The sequence below is a fragment of the Gallus gallus genome, chromosome 8, assembly GCF_016699485.2.
Source record: "Gallus gallus isolate bGalGal1 chromosome 8, bGalGal1.mat.broiler.GRCg7b, whole genome shotgun sequence".
NCBI classification, from domain to species: Eukaryota; Metazoa; Chordata; class Aves; order Galliformes; family Phasianidae; genus Gallus; species Gallus gallus.
The window spans coordinates 18,825,980-18,847,163 of NC_052539.1; the positions used below are offsets into that span (position 1 = coordinate 18,825,980).

The window sequence follows — 21,184 nt, forward strand, 5'->3', positions numbered from 1 at the left end:
TCACATGGCTCCTGACCCTCTTTCTAAATTCAAGAGATATGAGAGAATACGAATTGTAATGATGAATAAAAGCTTCTGTTCACACTACAGGTCTTGAACTCATTTGTGTCCTGTACCCGTGAAGGGGATCAGAGTTGAAAGCTAATGTACCCACAAAACCTTTGATGGCCATTACAGCAGGCTGAGGCAATGCTCGTATCTTGAAGAAGAGAAGAAAACTGTGATAACATTCTTGTAAGAAGAAAACAAAGAACAGAAATAAGCAGTACTGAATATAAGTGAAATAGGTAGAATATTTCTAGTAAAATGTGTGGGATAAGACTTTGGGATACAAAGAGGATTACTGAAACTATTTTCAGTGTATTATGGAGTGAGAAATTTAATAAGCAACTTGAATGTAAACTGCATTGCCCACATTCTAGGTTCCCTCTCTGTAAGGGCTCTGCACTTACGCAGAATTTTGTTCGTTTTAGTAGAGAAGACCAAAAGAGCACAGACGGTGGAATGCAGTAGAAAACGAGTGAAAAGAGTATTTTTACATTGCCTAATTGGCCTCTTGCAGTGGTAGGAGACAGAGATGACATAGGCATTATAAAAGGTATATTATTACTGAAACACAGCGGATGGTAGAAAGCAGAAAATGACCTGATAGGACAGAGACTTTTGAAGTGCTAGTCTTGAAAATGTGGATGTAAAATTTTAATTTGACTTCGTGGTCAAAAGTGGAAGGGGAAATCCAAGGGAAAATGTAAAGAAAATATTTTAAGATATTTTATATATATAGATATATTTTCTAAAAGATATTTGTAACAGAACAGATCAAGGGGTAGTTTATTTATTAAAAAAAAAAATCCTTGATACATAACCAAAAGATGATAGGAAGTTACAGTGAAAATATGCCATATTTTACATGTAAATGTTCTCTATTTGCTGTGCTGTGAGTGGGTGCAATGGCCATGTTGTGCTATAGGCGTAAGAGATTAACGTGTCCATTATGAATGGACAAAACAGTTCTTCCTTCACAGGATATAACAATGGTGTCTGTGATTGCGGTGTTCCAGTCATGTTTTGGGTTACTGTACTATTTTATTATTCATGTAGATTACTCAATTGCCAAATGTGGCATGGTGACAACGAGGTGGAGAGAGAGATTTACTAGCCAATAAACTAAAATATTTCAGTTGTGTTCAGATGGGATGGTACAAATGCTGCCTTGGAGAGTAGGAAGGATGATAATTGTGCTGGAGGATAAAGGAAGCATGCATAGTTATAGTATTCACAAATTCTTTGCCAAGAATTGTAGGCTATGTCTAAGTGATAGAAGGCAATGCTGTGCAGAGATGTAGGTGCTAACTATAAGTGATGTAACTGTGGTTACCGGGAGCGAAACAGCCATACCAGTGGTTACCTGATGAAAGTATCAGGGAATTTAAGAAGCAGGATATGTTTATGTCAGTGAAGCGCTGAGCTACCACAATAGTTACATCACTTTTTGCTGACAATCTGAGCATCTCCTTCATTTTGACACTGTCCTGAGCATTCACAAATAATAATAAATTTACCTTTACAATGCATTAAAAAATGAGAAGGGGAAATGTGTTGTCTGTTTTTCATTTAGTGAATCTACAGAAAAAATTAAAAAAGGAGGACCAAAAAATGCTCCAACAATCATAGGGTAAAATTAGATGGCATGACGAGAGGACAGTCCACTCAGTTTCACTTCACCCATTTGAATCCAGACTGACTATGATTGGTATCAGATCAAAATTCAGTTGCCTAGTGCATAAAGAAATAGAAATATTAAACAGCAGCCAAAGCTACTAGCTTAAGATCCAGGAAATAAGGAAGTTACATTATCAGAATATCACCTATCGTACTTATATTTTATCAGAGCTGTGAGAGTGAGAGCTTGCTGGAGAGATGAAAGACCACTAGATTCTGTTGATGTAGTAACTTGCGTAAGCTGGTACCTGAAATTCTTCAATCAATCAAATGTCAGCAAAAGGATGTTGACATAAAATTAGGAAATCATGGAATATAAAGTTTTCACAGGGAAGATCCACCTGCAGTAACCAGAACTAAAAATCACTTACAATTTTTTTTGTTTATTTATTTGGGGATTTTAACATAAAAAGAAGAACTGAAATGGGTTTCTGGTTCTTCTGCTAAGTCCCCACAAAATCAGATGCAGTTTAATATAGGAAAATTTGCTCATGGATGCCAGATACCCTTTATCCAATGCAAAAAGTCTTTCCAGAGATGAAGTATTTTTTCCAAGCTGATTTCTTAGCATGAGGATCTTCTAAATAAATTAAAAAAAAAAAAAAGAATCTTCTGTAAATCTCAGTTTAGCTTCTAATTTCCTACTTGTAGTTAATATTCACCCAAAGGACCCAGCTTAATTACCTTAAGATGAACAGTTTAAAATGACTTGAAGAGTATATAGAGCATGATATTTTAAACATCTCTTGCAGTTCATTTCTCTGCAGGATAACTTGGCTTAATCACTTAGCTTTAGCTCCAGATCTGTAAAAACAGCCATGTTAATTTTAAACGTGTATTGGCATTCACAGTGCCAGAAATGGATAAAATCTGGGACAGTGTGCTTGTCAGAAATAGCATTCCCTCTCTCTTGTATTCCTAAATCAGTTTTGGACTATGTGCTCATCTGTGACCAACTGTATAAACAGAATTTTTGTTTCTGTTTATTTCTTTTTTTTTTTTTTAACATCTACTTTTTTCACTGTAGTTATCGGGTTACAGGGCAAGATTTCAGAAAGCTTGTATTTACTTAAATCATCACACTTTCAAAGTTAGAAAATAATGTGGTGCTGTAGCAATTCTGTTCCCCTCACCAAAGCATTACTAACCTGAAGGTTTTTCTGCACACATGCATGTGCACAGATGGCAAGTTTCCAAGCTTGGCCACACTCTGGCAGACATTAGTATTTCGATATGTTGAACTTGTTAACATAAATCCTATAATCAGAATATTTCGAAGCTTTGGAAGCATATACGGTGCCCATGGTTCTGCATATACATAAATTAATCATTTCCTCTGTATACAGTGTGTATATATTTATAAACAGTTTGCTTAGGAACATTTCTATGTATATTTCATTCATATACATACTTTGGTACGTTTTTCAAAATATCTTGCGAAGTAGTAATACACGAATAGTGTTGAGACACCATGTAAAACCTAGCAGTGATGACAGCATGTATATGCATGCTCTAGTTCTGTAGTTTCACAGGAAGCAGCAGTTACAGAGATGGGCTCACTCTTCTGTCCTGGCTTTTCTGCAGAAGAGCTATCAAACATAGCAGAGATGCACAGAGCCTTAATTAGTGGTGGCAGCTGAGTGACTATCCATGTCTGCTGAGATCTGGTTACCTGTTCTAAGCTTCAGCTTCTCTTTCATTGCTTTGAATCACCAAAGCTTCATTGCTTTGAATCACCAAAAAGAATGAAAGTGATTGTAATTATTTCCCATCCAATATCTCATTCCCCCTGCATAGAATTTTTTCTTATGATTACATAAACATATACATTCAGGGATCTACAAAAAGATTTAGGAACTATGCAGTAAACCACAAGATGACTCTAGAACTGCAAACAAAACCCATGGTCTCAGGGTTCCCGCAGACAGGTGCCCACATTCTTTGTTTGAATTGAGAAGTTCCAAAAATATTAGAATTTGGCTGACTCTCTTCCCACCATTGAGAAACAAGAAGTATCCTGAAAAGTCAGTACAGTAATCACGGTGAAAGCACACTTAATATGCTCCTGCTGGACTGCACTAATGACTACTGTATTTTTAAAACAATTGAGAGATAATTGAGAACATATTGGTTCATTGGGACAGTCAATGGGAAACCTCAGCTCAATGTTCTCTGCAAAGCAAAGCTCATATTTCTGACTTGTGTGGAGAAGGGCTATGCTGATGTATGGACAAGTCTAGGTTTGAGTGAAACTATCTGTAATATTGGAGTTTGTATTACTCTGCTGCAAAAAAATGCAAGATGCAAGGCATCAGATGGCATATAAATGAGTTCCTGAGCCTCTGATGGAGAAGTGAGATCATGCAGGGGAGGTGGTGGCTAGCAGTCCCTATTCCTGGAATTATTTCAGGGAAGAGAGTGTGGGACTTTTAAAAATTATTTAATGTGAAACTGCATGGAGAAGGAAGTACCACTACCACAGAAACAAAAAGTGCAACGAATCGGTCTGCTTTCTGCCAAAGAAGATGCAAATGCCTTCAGTGAAAAGAAGATTCTCAGAACTGGATTGTTATTTGGGAGAGGTGCCCAGAGGTGTCTCCCATCAGGTCTGCAAGCAGGGTGGAGGTTCAGATCAGGTATTTACTTACTGCTTCCTATCAGTAAGATCTGCATTGACCCTGAGAGCTACTGGCAGGACCACAGGACCCACACTTCTCAGAGGGAAGCAGGGCAATTTAAGGGGAATGAGTGACTGAAAGTCCTTTGAACTCATTACTCAGAGCTATGAAAGAAAGAAAGAAAACAAAAAGCCTAAACCAAAGTCTGAAGTTGGACAGCCATATGATAGCACAGAAACTTCAGAAATGGATTATAACTTATACTTTCACTAGTGTATTGGTAAATCACAGCCTGGAGCTGAAGTTTGTGTCAGTGTGCAATGCTATTGAAAAATGCTTTTTATAACCAAATCAAGAGAAAAAATTATATAATGCTGTTCCATGGGGAATTTTTCTATGACAGTTGACAGCCATTAGGCTTGTTTGATGCTAATGAGGGCAGACAGTTCTATAAGCTATTTCCCTCACCCGCAACTATTTCACTTCTAAATTTGTGCTCAAAAGCTTGTTTCCAGCTTCAGCTGCTTTTTTTTCCATTTTTCTTCATTTCTCTGCCTAGTCTGAAAGTCATTTTAATGTTTTGCATAGCCATAGTAGGTTCCCTAAACAGACAAGTGAGATACAAAAACAATGGAAAAAACAACATTTTTTGAGATAGAATGCTGTCCTGTCTTGACTATTTAAATAAGGTCCTCAGCCTTCTTTTAATGCATAATGTTTCTCTCTCATTAAAGACAGTCTTCTTTCTTTCTTTTTTTTTTTTTTTGAACACACACAGACTTACTAACATAATAAGGTTGACACTGAAGCACTAGAGTTACACAGATTTTTTACAAATAATGGTATTATATCCATTTATATATACCAGATAAAATTCCAGTTAAAGTGATGACTTAATCATCCTTCAGAAAATAACTAGTCGCTGAGTGATGGCTATCTCTGGAGTGGAAATAGTGGAGATTTAAAATGCATGTCTGAATAAGGCAAAGTAGAGACCCAGCTTCTCCTCTATCCTACCATCTTCCCACAGTCACCTTTGGTGTGGTACAAATCACTAGTTTCTAAAATACAGGTTCTTTCAACATCCCTGCAGTAGGATGAATTACGTCTGATGGGGTGTATGTGAAATAAAGTTTTCTAGTTAGGATAATCTTACATTATAGTAATTTATTCAAAGGTCAAATAATGTGGTTATTTGAACCTTACGCTAGAGTTCTTAAGAGCTAAGTAGTTCACTGCAGAAGTCTAATGATGGTGAAATATCAATATAATGTCCAGAAAAGAAATACATCTTAACACTAAGAAACCATTTTCAGCTGAATTTTTCAAGGGATTCTTAAGGAATTCTTTTAATAGATATCCAACAGCAAGCTCTAAGCAGACAACATTGATGTGCTGGTCTAGACTTTCAGCTAGCCCACATCAGCTTTATCCTGGGGTGCCAGAGGTGGAGGGGAGAAGGATTAACCTTTTATTATTTGTAACACGAAAAATATTTTTTCAGAGGATGGTAGTTGTAAGGACAGCAACAACATTAAAAGCATTAGAACATATTAGTCCCATAGTGTTAAGGGTTGTATTTTTTTCCCTCTATTTATTTTATTTACATATTCCATCTCCAATATTGTGATATTTATTACTATTTTCTTGTTATTCTTTAGAAGTGGCAATTAGGAAAGTCAGGTTTTGATGGTAGATTGCTAAACAGAATTTTAAACACAGATTATGTGTGGTTGTGAAAATATCAGATATTTTCTACTTAATTTGAATGCTATTTACAGATCTGTTAAATTTGAGCTACAATCCAAAATGTTGGATATTCCAACTTTATTGTTCCAAAGAAGGACTTTTTCAGAAGGAAAACTTATACCTTCCCATTTCTTAGAAGTATTCTAGATGGGGCCCTCATTTCCTTCCTTGAAAACAGAATCAGCCTCTGAGAGTAGGGGTAGCATGCCTTATCTGAAAAGATAAAGCATAGAGAGCAGCAAAGAAGTAGAAGGTACATATTGTAAAGTACTATCAAAGGCCAAGGGCAGTGTGGGGAGATGTGGGGAAAGAATTACATCTAAGCAACATAACCAGTAAGATCTGAAACTAGAAGAATGTGGTTTTCTATTAACTTGACCAGAATATGTCAATTATAGCGTGAAATATCCGTTGGAGCAATCTTTCTTTTTTCTGGTTGACCTTGCCTCAAGGATTCATTCCTCCAGAAATTAGGCTAGTGTAATCCTATTTTATGCTTTTCAAGTTCTTACACTGCTCTCATCCTCATAATATTTCAGCACCTTGCAGGTTCAACATTATAATCAGAAGGATGAATGTGATACTCTTTCTTGCTGCCTTTTCCTGTAAGGAAATAGAGTGTGCAGATGTCTCAAATGTAGGTAGAAATGTTAGTATTACATGTTTATTATACAGATACATACTAGTAAAGGCAAGCTGAAGATATAAGACTTCCACCAGGAGAAGGTGATGAATCCTTCACTGGTATTGGTTCAATCCTATAGCTTTGAAAAAAACTATCTTTTCCACTGATGAAAGGCTATGAAAAATTTTATAATTCTTTTTTTTTTTTTTTCAAAATGAAAAGAAAGATGAAGTTCATCAGCAAAGAAGGAAGTGGGATTTTTGAGTGAGAGCAAACATGAGGCAGAGGAAGAAAACATCTGTTATGTCCACTGATGTTTGATTAAAGGAATAGGACAGGAAGTTGGCAGAAACGCAAATAGATTTCCCATTGGGCAAAATAATTTCCAACAAAATGAACACATTAAAAGTAACTGTTGTCAAAACTCAATAAATAATGCTGGTCTCTAAATTGAGCACTAAGAAAAGGAACAAATGATGACAAAATAACCATTTTTTAATGTTGAAGTTTCAAACTTTCTGTAGGGGTGTGTAGTTTTTTATGTGAATTTAGCATGTCTCCTCTGTATCAAAGTCATGTGGTTTTAAAAATGCCTTTTTTAGGAATTTTTGCTTGCTTGCTTGTTCTGGAGTATGCATGCTTAACCTATTTCTTAATCTATTTTCACTACTACTTTCCCTTTTTCTCATTTATTCCCTACCAAGTTGGTTGCCCTAAGCATCTGCAAAGTCTGTTTTCCATATGCAACAAAATCTTATAGAAATGAGATATGCCTTATGTATTCTTTATCATCTACTGGAAAAGATATCCCCATCTTCTGGCCATAAAACTAGCATTGCATCTAACTCCCAAGGCTCAGCTTCACCATTGCATCCTGTTTTGCAACAAGGGAAAAGCAGCTGCCCTGGAGCAGCTCTAATAAAACATGTGAACTACAGTTTCAATTCCAATTCTAGCCAAATGCCCCACATGCTTTCTCAACAAAAGACACATCTTCCCTGAAGAACTACACAGGCTTTCTGTAGGAAAAGCACTTGAAAAGGCTATAGAAATATTTCAAAACACATACTTCCCTCATAATTCAAAACAACTCCCAAGACCTCCAGTCCTCTGGAGTCCTCCTCTCCATTGTTAATGACAATCCTCAAATAGAACAGATATTCTCTGGAGAAAACAACTGAAGTATTTATTGGGATTTTCATTCCAAAATTCTAAAAGGTATTGAATTGCATTATTAGGATTACAAACACCATTAGATGACTTCGCAGTTAAAGACATTCTGACCAGCACATGGAATTTGTGATATTTGCCATGAGGAGAATGTATCTTAATTATTTAGGCACACACCCTTTGACTCTCATGTACAGTTTTTAGCATAGCAGTTGAGAAATGTTATGGGTTTCTACAGAACAACAATGTAAAGAATACCATATTATATTAAAGTACACCTTCACTTCATAGCTACGGTCAGAAGATAAAGGTTGCTTTCAGTCAACACGGTTATGAATACCTTAAGCATAATTAGAGTCATTTAGCCTATCTTAGAAAGAAAACCAAAGAAATCAAATGTAACCACAACAGTTTCCAGAGGTATATACTAGAGGACTTACTGTGACGATTAGCCCTTTTTCCTGGAAATATTTAACCAGGGGAACAGCATTTTGCTTGAAATTCATTAGTCTTCTTTGAGTAGCTTTCAGGTTATCATCAGGTCTCCCTTGCTGTTCAGCACGCTTCAGTAACCTTTCTTTGAGCCTTTGATTGGAACATGCCAAGAACACCACCAAATCTGGGGTACAGATCTGTGGAAAAAAGCAATTCAAGAAGCCTGTGAATAAGATGACTGCTCTGAAAAACAGGACTCAGCAAATCTGTTACTAGATAAGGCTCAGCTATGCAACATTTGCATAAAGTGGATCTTAATTAAGTAATTCATTTTCTATTGTATCTTTGGGGGAGGATAAGAATTCATAGGCTTGAGGAAGAGCTACGTTTTCTTATTTGAAGGCCTGCCTATTTGTCTCGTGAGGAAAGGAAAGTTTTGGAAAGGAGTTTTGTCTTGTGAGGAAAGGAAAATTTTGAAGGAATTTTTTTACTTCACTCCAGAAATCTTGCTTAGCCTTACTTGCTGTTTTCATTACCAGAAGGTTCCCCTAGTTAAAATTTAGATCTTTATAAAGAACAAAATATAAATGCCCCGTATTCTGCAGGGAACTGTATGGTTTTTGTTTCTGGAAGGTTTTCTTTTCAGTAAGGTAGCATTAAAACCCAGCAGCTACGATGGAGCTGACAGATGCCTAGGACTAGGGGAAAACAGACCTGTTCCAAGATCCACCATAAGCTTTTGCATGTGCTTTGGTATGGCTCACTTTTTCCTTTTTTAATGAATGTTTTATAATTCTTCCTGTCCCTTGTTAGAACGTATTTTCAGTTTGGCTGCCCTAGGGGGGTTGTGGAGTCTCCTTCTCTAAAGATGTTCAAGACACGCCTGGATGCCTACCTGTGCAACCTGGTCTAGGGAGCTGGCTTGGGCAGGGGGGTTGGACTAGATGATCTCTAGAGATCCCTTCCAGCCCCTACAATTCTGTGATTCAGTTGAAGTATTACATAAATGTTGCCTGGACCTGTCATTATTATAGAATTTATTTTCATGTAAGACTTTCTCCATTCCTGTAAATTTTGCTGAAGTTAGTGCACTTCTCAAGAGGTTGGGTGGCAGTTAAGAGGATTTTAATTTCTCCTATCCTTTTTGGTCAGTGTGGCAAGTTCTGTTTCAGCCTCACTTAGTAATTCTGCTTAATGGTCACAGGCAGTCTTCAGAGGCCATTTGCTACTTAGTACATGCGGTAGAAGAAACAGAAGTCAGTCAGAAATGTAAAGTCAAAGAATTTTACAATTTACAAGTGTATATTGATCACATTCATAAGATCTGATTTTGTTCTTCTGTCTAATTTATTGTTTTTACAAATAAATCTCCATCCCTTGAAAGACTTACTTAAAAATCTTTTTCTCGTTAAGATTGCCTTTTAAAATGTATTAGGATTCTCCGGATGATAAAAATAAACCCTACTGTACTGTGTATATTTTAATCTCATTACAGATTAGAAAGGGTTTATTTGCTCTCACACACAAGCATGAAGTTATTTCTGCTGTCCATACTTATCTAAAAAAAGTCTTTTTTATAATAGTAAAACAAATCAGCTTACTATTCTTGAAGTGACATAATCTAATTACATAAAAAATTATGGTGGATGATTAAGAGCACCAACTAGACATGCTTCATATGGTGTTTCCAATGTATAAATTTCTTTGTTCTTTTGTTGATTTGAGGCATACAAGCATATCACCAAAACATCTACATGTGTTCTAAAGGAATAAAGAAGGAATTTATATCTTTATGTTCCTTACACAAGTCGTTACCAATATATTACTGTTGAAGGCCAGAACAAAAATGTGTTTCTGAGTATGCCTTCTGTCTAGGTCCCTCTGTCCAATGATCTCTAATTGCCTAGGAATAGCCATATACTATTGAATATTGAAGACTGAATAGTCGAGACTAGCAGGATTTCTGTCATTTGAGGGGATACAACATGAAGTACAGTCTGGCCTTTTCTATTGGCAGTGTAGGCATAGAAAGGTTCCTCTGGAGTCAAAAGAAACAAATACAACTTTTCAGAATTGGAGTGATGGTCATTAGCCTTTGCTTGCAAAGTAGTTCACTAAAAGAGCAGGATATGGAGGAAATAGAAAGCAGAGCCATTTTCCAACCACAAAGGATGTTCTGATGAGCAGCAGTAGCAAGTAGAATGGTGGTGGCCTCTTCATCATTACTGAAAACTAAATGAGATTGCAAAGAAAATCAATTTGTATTTTATTCACATTATAGATGACTGGAGACATGAGGACAGAAACTAAAACCTAAACCCCAAAATACATCAGATTTTGGAACAACCAACCTTGAACTTTGATTTTTCTTTTTTAAAGCATTGTGACTGAGAGAGAAGCTATGTCCTATTTCCAAAACAGGTACTTCAACTTTAATAAATAAATAAATAAATATTTCCCCTGTCTTTTTAGCCTGTTTTAATTAACAGGGTTATTTCATCCTTTTATGGGATGAATTAATCATGACAGTTAATCTTATTACCATGCAGTAGCTTTAGGGGTGCATAATTATTCATGTGAAAGACTATGAAAGTAAGCTTCTGTGTTAGACTTTTATGCAACATGGAATTCAAGTGAATAGCTTTATTTAGCATTTCCATTTCTGCAGATTCCAACAGCCATAAGGAAAGATGTTAAGAAATCTTCAGTTGAAGCTGTAGCTTCAAGCTGTACCTGGCCTTCTTCCCACTTTCTGCACTTACTCCCAAACACCTTCAGGACTACCACCTACCACATACTCAGGTCTACGAAGTCTCACTAGACCTCCTCTGGTGTAGAACCTAAGGTCTTGCTTATCACATAACTTCTCATGCAGCATCAAAACCTTAGAAAGAGGACTTAGAATAAATAGATCTCCTGTTAAATGAGTAGCCCTAAAAGAAAAAGAGACAAAGGAAAGGTCTCCTCTTTGACACAAACCTGAGAATACAGCTTTCCACAGGCAGCCTCAGTTCTTTAAAGAAACCATGGCTGAGTAATTGCAACCTCACAGTGAGGGAAGGATCTGAAAGTCATCATGACCCATCAGGTATGTCAGTTCTCATCTGCTTAAATCCAGCAAACAACACAGGCTGCAGCAGACAGTTCTTTTCTAAGAAAATGGGAAAGCATACTCTGGGCCTATTTTTTTAAGTTTCTAACTGTAAAATGAAGATAATAATGAGGTACAACATAGTAATTGCTGTGGAAAATTAATTAATTAGGCTTTAATTATTCCCTATTGCTTTTTAAAATGGAAAGTTCTCTACGGGAACTAAGTATTGTTCTTAATTTTCTGATTAGTAACAGTAACAATACAAAAGGCAGTATCAGAATCCCAAGAACTAAAGCTATTTATTCTGACAGTCTGGCTTTTGTAATTTGAAATGCATTTCCTTCACTGAAATGTCACCAAGAACAATGGCTTAAAATTCTTAGTTCATAAAGCATAGTTTTAAATGAAGTGTTGTCCAAAACTTTTTGGAAGTGGAAAGAAAAGGTAATTTGAGCCTATTTGAGATAGGAATACAAAATAGAGTCTGATATGTGATGCCTTCATGAATTCCTCTCTGACTTGTAGAATACTCATCTTTATCATCAGAAAGTAGCTGGAAATCATTTAATAAACACGTCCATGTTTGGTTTTTGATGCATGAAATAGTAATTTCTATATCCATGTAGAAACAGACTTAATAGCATTTACTATATATTTCTCCTACATGCATTTATAACCTTCAGGATAAACCATTGAAAGACTATTGATATTTCATTCCTGTTTTCATAAAATGCTCTGCTTCCATTTACCTCAACTGCACTCATTTGCAAAACATGCTTATAAATAAGGTGGAATATAACAGAGTAGTGTGAACATATGAACATCTGAGGTTGCTTCTCTGGCAGTACAGCTAGCTCTGTATAAATATGAGTATAAAATTACTTTTTTTTTTTCTTTCTTTCTCTAACAGAGGAATTAATTTTTTATGACTCATGTGAAAACAAGCCTAATTCAGAATTAACCACTGTTGAGTATTTTGACTAGGCAATAAGGTTTATTCTTAGACTGAACTTACAGAAATGGTCTTTTGTGTATAGATTCAGCAGACATAGGAGAACTGCATTACTTCATGCTGATTCCCCCTAACACACTCATCTTATGTTGAAGGTAGATAGTCTTACTCACATCCAGGGGAACCAAATTTAACTACTTACAAATCGGGATTTGGCAGAAGGGAAAATCTTGGTTTATGGGAACAGATAAGTTTCTGGTTTTTCACAACTTTCTGAATTTTAACTGATACAAAGAACATATGGCAATAACTTAAAATAACACTGGTAGGAAATGTTCAGTCCTCTCATTCTTTTAGAATAGTATTTACTAGTAAGTAAACTGTAGTGTCTTTGCTTCAAAATCTCCCTCCTTAAAATGGGACAAAGATTAACTTGAGAGTATTCCATTCAAGTCAGTAATTCATGTACAGCAGTATGAGTAGAAAGATGGTCATATCTCTTGGGATATTTTCTACATATCCACTTGTTAGTGAAAGTAGAGTGGTTGTTTGCTAGAAATTAGATGATTACACTCTCTGTTGTTGTTTCTCATTAGGCAAGAGATGAAAATACTTTGCTTGTTAATTCCTGGTATGTTTCATTAGACACTCATGAGAAACTTAACCTACAGCTCATGAAAAATCATCATTAATTCATCAGTGCATTTTATTTCAATTGGTAAAGGTTACTAGCAAGTTCATTCATGCCAATTCTAAGGATGCTCTCAGTTGTAATTACTGATTTGATTTTACAGATCCATCTCTGCTGGGTTACCGGACTACATAGTTTCTTCTTGTTTTAGAAAAGCAAAATCATGCATCTTCCTGTCAAAGAATGAATCCTGAGGATAGGATTCTTTCTGGCAAATACTTCTGAGCCATACTCACGTTGCCTGACAATACGCTTCCTGCAAATAGCCCAGACTAGGTGATCAGGCTAGTTGGTAATTGATTAAGAGAGCCAGGTGCCTTTAGGGCGGACTAATACAGAATTTTCCCTGTGTAGAAGAACTAACCAATTGAAATCCCTAGCTGTAAATACAATAATTCTCCAAAGAAGCCTAAGCAGACCTCAAGTTCAGAATTGCTCAGCAGGCATCTTAAGCCTTTCTGAACGCAGGCTGTTAGGTTATTTCCTGAGAGATAAGGATCAGGAATGGATGAGCTTTCCTTTGGAAAGCAGGGAAAAGTCTTTGCACAGAAAAAGAGAAAACATGAGGTCTTACCCAGCAGAAACTTGAATCACTGTCTGTCTTTCTGAGGAGAGCGCGTTAGCTACCCAGGGAGAAGGCAGACAATGATAAGGCCATTCTATAGGCTTCCTGTTCTTGCTTGACTTTAAAAAAGCAATTTAAAACTCACAGGGCCAATGAGAATTAATGAGAGAAACACAGCAATGCAACCTTACGTTGTGGTATGCTGCTACTTCTCATACAAATGACTGGTTATATATATTCATCATCACAGACTGTATCTATGAAGCTTCTCAGACTATGACAGTGGAATGGAAATGTGGGGGAAGGGAGATAGAAACTGAGGAAGGAATGGAATGAAGAGTATATAAAGACAGTGGTGCAGAAAAGTAGCTTTACTATAACAAGAATACTGTAACCGTATTCTTTACTATTGCAAAAAATAGATTCTTTCCCCTTCAGTGGATTATCAGAAGGATTGCATTTATTTTATTAGTTGTTCTGGAGCAGGTTTTCCAAGGGAAGCTCTTTGTGGACTGTGCTCTTAGCAGCTGGACTGCCATAGGTGAGTTGGCCTTTAACACCTATGTCAAGCTTATGAAGGGACTGCAGGCATCACTTCTGCTTGGCGGTTTAAGCATCAGATTGTTTTCTTGGCACTGTGAGAGGAGGTCAGCTCTTCCTCAACAGCCTATTACTGTCCCTTCTACACAGCCTGCTTTACTTTAGCACAATTAATTTACACAGTATTTTCCACAAGGAATGTATCTGGGAGATAAAAACTAAACTTGAATTGCAGCTGAGATGAACCAGACATTCTTTGTAAATGTAGTTCATTTATGAATAATACCCTTAAGGGCATTTTAAACTAATAATCAGATAATGTAGGTAACAGAGGTAGTAAATTCTAATGTTTTACATCTTTGAATATATTGTTGTCACCCAAGCCATACGAAACAAAAATATTTCTAAGAGTACATTCTTTTAGAAATTATTTCTCTTTATCAAAGAATTAAATGATATTCATTAATGAGTATCCATTAATTCTAATAATTGTTTCCCACTTCGTTTCACAATTAACAAAACAAAGTATTTTAAACAAACTTCATCAGTACTTAATGAAATTAAAAGTGTTCATATGGGTAAAGAGATCACTGAAATCAGAAGGAAAGTTACACATAAATAACTAAAAAAGGGAGGAGGAAAAAAAAATCCCAAAGCAGTAAGTGAAATTAACTGGTAAATAATAACATGATAAATTGTTTCTCCTGGGAAGGGTAAGAAAGTATTGCCACATGAGTGAGAGACTGCACACAAAGTCAAACTGCGGTTTCTTCTTCACAAGTCATTTGAGTTCAGTACACCCGTCAGAGTATTTCACTGCAGTGTTAGTGGAGATGAAGATATTTAGAATGCTTGAGCATGCTGGTACTCTAGGTGACTTGCTGAATCTCAAACTGACAGGTTAATGGTAAGTAAACCATTTTCTCCTTGGCATTTTCGAAAGCGTGCTTTGAATCTAAACACCTTCCTTGTATTTGCACTCAGCAGAGATAATGGATACCTTAGGAATTTCTGCTTTAGGGTTACTATATGTCTGTGACTGAAAAGCTAAATAAGCGAGTATTGAAGCAGCATACTGCCGACCAGAAGGAATTTTAAAATGACCAAGATCCAGAAATAATCAGGTGTTTAAAATAGGTGTGTAAACTGGAAGTTGTTTGCTTTTAATCTATTAAAATTCATCTCTTCATTTTTCTCTCTATAACCACAAGTACCTGAAACTTAGTTTGTTTCATAGTGAGAGCTGACATTCTCATAATCATGTGACCAAGGGAAAGTCATAGAATATCCTGAGTAGGAAGGGACCCTTAAGTATCATTGAGTCCAACTCCTGCAGTCTTCAAATGCAGAATAAAAAAGAAAAAGATAGGCTTTATTTCAGCTCCAATAAGAAGTTCCCAGAAAACTGACTGACTTCTCCAATACTCACAGCTCTGAGGTCTGACAAGCTGAAATGAATAACTGACCATTAAGAAATTAAGCTGGTGTAACTAAAAGACCAGAATGGCGGAGTTGCTGCTGGTCTGTAAGCACTGATGAAAATTTGCAAACATCACTGATGACATCTTAAGACTTCTTTCCTGCTCAAAACATATGGATGGCAGGAACAGTGATATTAAAATGCTCAAAATAATAACAAAAAAAGTTTGAGTTCTAATTTAAAATTCCTCATATCTGTAAAGTGCTTTTCATCCACTTACTCCAGATTGACAATATTGCTTGGAAACAGAGTGAGTTTCTTCTGGCTTTGAGATCTGAGCAGGAAGAGAAATACTGTGATTCTGTGACTGTTGCAAATGATACACTGACTTATCTTAGGCACTTTAGTCACTGATATGTGATGTGTTTTAATACAGTTCTGCCTAGCAACACTTTGAGTACTTACTGTCCACATCAGAGCCTAGCAACATAATAAGAAAGAAGTCCTAATTTTTTTTTAACTATACCTATCTCTGGGAACATTAGTATAAGTTGCTATGCCTTGGCTTGTTTACTAACATTTTTACTAGAGAAGAGTTTAGCTTCTGGATTAGTTAATGGGATAAAAACATGCATGAGCAATTACAAGTGAAGTTCAACAAGAGTTCTTTAACACTGTGTATTTCTGTACCATATACTGTATAGGATGGGTATATTAACCAGAGGTCAGACATATATGTATTCATTTAACTTTTTCACAAAATAAAGAGATAATGAAAACTAAAATGATGTCAGGTCTCAGTAACAGCTATGTCAGCCATAAAACCAAAGGAATTATTTCAGCATAAATAATTTATTTTAAAGCTATCTGCAGATGCAGCACAGTTAGATTCTACGTGTGCTTGCAAAAGAAACCAGGTGCCTTAGCTGACTTTATCCTTTTCCAGTGGCTATTAATATGGTGAACCATTTCCAATATAAATTAGTTTATCTTCGCAATAACTCAGCACAGTTCTTAATAGTGAGAGCAATGTAGTAACGTATACAAAAATGTTTGGTACGCAGAGTTCAAGGAATTACAGTGTTTTTGGAGCTGTTCAGATTTTATACCTTCCAGTTGGTTAGCATCCGTAATATGCAGAGGCAGAGAAAGGGGAGATGGTGTGGCTTAGATTAAAATTACATAAAGCATATGGATAACAACACAGTATAGACTTCTTGTGATTAATAAAGACCAGATATGCTTGCTTGATCTGTAATTATTCTTGGTTTTTGCAGCCTGCTTTGTTTGTAGACCTCTTATTCTCCTTACATTTGTTTAGTCTGTGTTTGAACCTTAGCTATTCTCTCAGTATCTTGTATTACTCACCTCTAGTTCCATACAGTGTAATAATTTGTCCTTCACATTCTCCCCCTGCAATTTATTTTTGGTATTATTAAATATATGCTTGGAGTGTTTTCTCTGTCTATGTAAATAAGGGCAAAGGAGAAAGGCTATAGAGTGGAAAATGCTACTAGTAAAATAAATGCTTCTTTGCTTATTTAAAGCTTTCACAGCATTACAGATGTATACACATTCCAGTACACTCAAAGGATGAAGATAAACTAATAGTCACCCTTGTCCGTGCTGCATATTCCTACTCTATTTCAGATATGACTGAAAGAACTGAGAAGGCTAGCATATTCTACTCAACCACATATACAATTACCACCATTATTTTAATTTACATCATAAATTCCATAAGTGTTCTTGCTGCTTCATAGAACAAATAACAGTGTAAAGTCACTGTTCTAAAGGATATGAATTCATTTTAGAACATTTGTAATCAAAACAATTAGCTTTAGTGAAGAGATCGTGTAATAAGGGAAAACGATTATACAAATAATTCAAGTATCTCTTGACAGTTCCCCTAAAAGTAACCTTCATAATGGCTTGTGTCTTACAAAATGGTCAGCTTTTTTCAGGAATATAAACATGAAATGGTCCTAAGGTGACCATTGGAGTGTATTGGATGGTCTTAAAGTGACCATCCGTAAAATAAGTATTAGTCCCTGAGTAAGCTGATGATAACCAGAGTAAGAATTGATTTTTATTCAGAACTTTTTATCAATACATTTCAGTATTCTACAGGTGAAGTCTTTGTAAGAATAGGGTATATGAATTACTGAATAATGTGATTTGTCTATTTGCATTTTGTGGGATTTCACTATTTTCTTCACATGGATGTTCCACTGCTTAATAGGTCTTCTAATTAGAAAGACTCTTACTATTTAATCAAAACTTTATTTCTTGAAATTTCAGCTAATTATTTCTCATACTGTCAGTTTTGGATAATGAGAACAATTCTGCTTCTTCCTCATTATAAATTATGAGTGGCTTCTACACACTGCAAGCAAGAAAGTGATAACATTTCTAAGCTGTGGAAAACACCTGCTGCATCTTTAATTGCAGACCTACACAAATCATCACAACAATTAATCACGGAATTCTCCACAACTCAATTATACTTCTCAATGAGGGATCTCTGAGTTGCTTTAAAATGTTAACGTGTTTAACGTAAATAATTTGACACGCCATGGATTACTGTCAGCCCCATTGTGTGAGGAAAGACAAATACCGTGTCTGCTGGTAGTTTTCTTGCCTAATCACAAGACCATCTGTATATGAGCAACATTATGGCTTACTAAACAAAGTATTTTAAAAAACAGCAAACATCTATTTTTGTAAAATATGAAGTCAGTATGAAACACTGAACATATTCCACTGGATTAAATAAGGGTATGTTTAAATATGTATGTCCTTTTTCTGTATTTACTTCTGTGGCCTTAGATATATTCATATACAAGGTCAGCTGCAAGGATAGATTAAATCAGGAGATAGTCTAAACAGACCAAGTTTTCTTTCCTTCCCCATATTGATTTCAGAGCAGGTAAGATTGAGAGGTGACCCTTTATGAAGTGCTGTGGGATTTTTTTTTGGAGAGACTCAGTCATCTATCTTTCAGGCAGAATCAGGCCTTGAGGAGGATGATTTAGCAAATCCCATTAGACTAAAAATGAACAAACTGTCTGAGAATATAATCAAGTCTAAAATGTCTACATACATTCTCTCTTGTCTCTAGAAAAATAAGACTGATCTACAGCATCCTTGAGGAAATGGAACATACTAAAAAGGAGCAAAAGTCAGGCTTTCTATCCTTCTATCAGTCTTTTATCAAGTTGTCTTATACAATCAACAAGGGTTAACCAAATCTGTAGAGAGGAATCTTTCAAATTAAATTAGGAAATACTGGAAAAGCATATTTGAATGATGCAGTGAGAGAGTCCAAGCATACATTAAACAGTTTTAATCTTTCTCCCCTTCCATGGTGTGGTTTGCCAGAGCTTTTTCTATTCCATTCTGGGTTCCATTTCTTAGTTGGTTTTCTAATGGATCCTATGATGGGTGCTCAAGTGATGTTTAACTGGTTTTCCTTTGTAGAGGGAGAATTTAATAACCTCAAGCACTTAGTAATTTAGATCCTGTCAGTTCTTCCACTTCCACCCCTCCCCCTTGTTCTTTCATCAACCACAACATCAGCACAAAACTAGAGTACCAAGAAATATACTGCAGTCATACTATCACAGAATATACTGGAGATAAAAATGAGACAAGGAAATGCCTAAATTTATGCTCTATGTTTCATTTATAAAATAATCAACCATCAAGAGATGGTTGATTTCATTAATTATAAGGAGATATAGCTGGCAGTCATTGGCTCTTTTCTGTAATAACTATTTTATGTATTTCCTTTAATTTCCTCAAATCAGTCTTCTAAATTTTGCCCAGAATACTACCTTATAAAAGCACATTAACGAAATGCCTCGTTAACTGCTTCCTTTTGTTACTTCTGTCCTGGCGATGCCACTTAGAATTCAAAGTACAGAACTGGTCGTATGCTAGCAATTGTGAAGTACTTTGAAATGCTCTGCTTGAAAGGCGCTCTGAAAATGCAGCACTGAAACTGCAACCATTACTTGTGACCATAACCGTTACGTTAACAGCACTTGGTAAGAAAATGACATAGCCTGTTTTTTCCCCACTGAATTTAAGTATTTTTAGATGAGTTTAAAATATACACATAAAAATAACATCTGAATAGAATTCACAAATGCACTTTCAGCTGACTAAATCCTAGAAGTGTAATTTATAATAACCAAAGTGACTTAAAAAAAAAAAGCACATCATTTCTGGTTCAGAAAACCTGCAAAACAGGCAATTTTATTCCAGTCTTTTCAATGCACAGTATTAATATGAGATTAAATGCATTGTGAATACATGCATTGATTTAAGTATGTTTCTCTTAATGTAGATTAAATTGAACTATTAGATGTGGAAATACATTTTCCCCCTTTCTGAATCACTAATAAGTATAAAAAAACTAATTGTTAGATTTTATGTCATTTTCTTCATCATGAGAGGATTTTAATTACTGAGGCAGTAGACTTGGATTATCGGTTATGTTATTATGCTTTCTTCTTACAAATACTTTGTCTTCACACTCTATAGCATAAACCAAAAGAATGACCTTTTTTTAGTCTGTAATTACATACTTGCAAAGATTTAAAGAGCAGTGCTCAATTAGAAATAACAACTAGTCTTTCCTGGAATTTCAAGGAGCCTAACTGCTAAAGAAATATAAATAAAATAAACAAAAACAATCTCTTACTTGGTCCTCAAAGGAGATCGCCTGGGCAACGTCTCTGGGAAATCCATCGATCACTATGCCCTCTTCATCAGGGATCTGCATTAATCTCTGTTTGATCTCAGTTATGGTTGTTTCCTTTCATGGAGAAAATAAGTTTATTCAGTATTGTGAAGTAGGTTTCCTTGATGGTACACATTAAGACAGCACGTACAAATCCTTAGAAAGTAAATATTAACAAAGGATAGGCTTAACTCTGCTGTACCTGGGGGGCTAGTTCTCCAGTAGTAATTATTTTAGCAATTAGACTCCATTTTCTATTGCTGCTTGTGCTGTGGATCTTCTTCCTTAACAATTCACCAACTGATATGTAGTTAAATCCATAGCGTTCTGCTATTTTCAAACTCTGTGTTCCTTTACCACTTCCTGGGCCACCTATTATTAAGAATAAGCAAAACATTAAATTAAACTGTCATCCGAAGTACTCAGTCATATGAGAAATCTCTCCTATCAGCACCAATCCTCCAGTACCAGAACACACCTTACAGTTGCATGATTTGTTACCAGTCATTAGAAATGGGTCTGATCTATCCAGTTATAAAGGTGACAGTTTTTAAAACTACAAAGGAATACAAATTACTTATGAAGACAAAATATATGTCCCTACTTGGGCTTGACCTCATTTGAGAGCTGTTCCTGCAAAGGAATTTTTCCTGATTTGTGGTAAGGGAAAGACAGATGAACCAGTCTCCTCTGAACTCTTTGAATCCAAAAGTAGAGTCAAAGAGTCTTGTTTACTCATGGCAGAATCATACCTGTTTAAATAAAGCAGTGAAATCAATGGACTACTCAAGAAATTGAACTAATAAAATCTGCTCCTAAATATGAGTTTCTGAGGTTTTGTAATTTTAAAATACGG

At 35.8% G+C, this 21,184-nt stretch overlaps 1 protein-coding gene across 2 annotated transcripts in view; it reads right to left on the minus strand.

The window, feature by feature from the left end:
* AK5 (adenylate kinase 5) overlaps positions 1 to 21,184 on the minus strand; it is an 86,351-nt gene that overhangs the window by 57,076 nt on the left and 8,091 nt on the right. For both annotated transcript variants that reach the window (XM_422391.8, XM_046944804.1), the window contains 3 exons: positions 20,531 to 20,700; positions 20,290 to 20,403; positions 8,325 to 8,516 (listed from right to left, as the gene is read on the minus strand). In XM_422391.8, coding sequence (XP_422391.3) covers positions 8,325 to 8,516; positions 20,290 to 20,403; positions 20,531 to 20,700 — 476 coding nt within the window. The remainder of the gene's footprint in view (positions 1 to 8,324; positions 8,517 to 20,289; positions 20,404 to 20,530; positions 20,701 to 21,184) is intronic.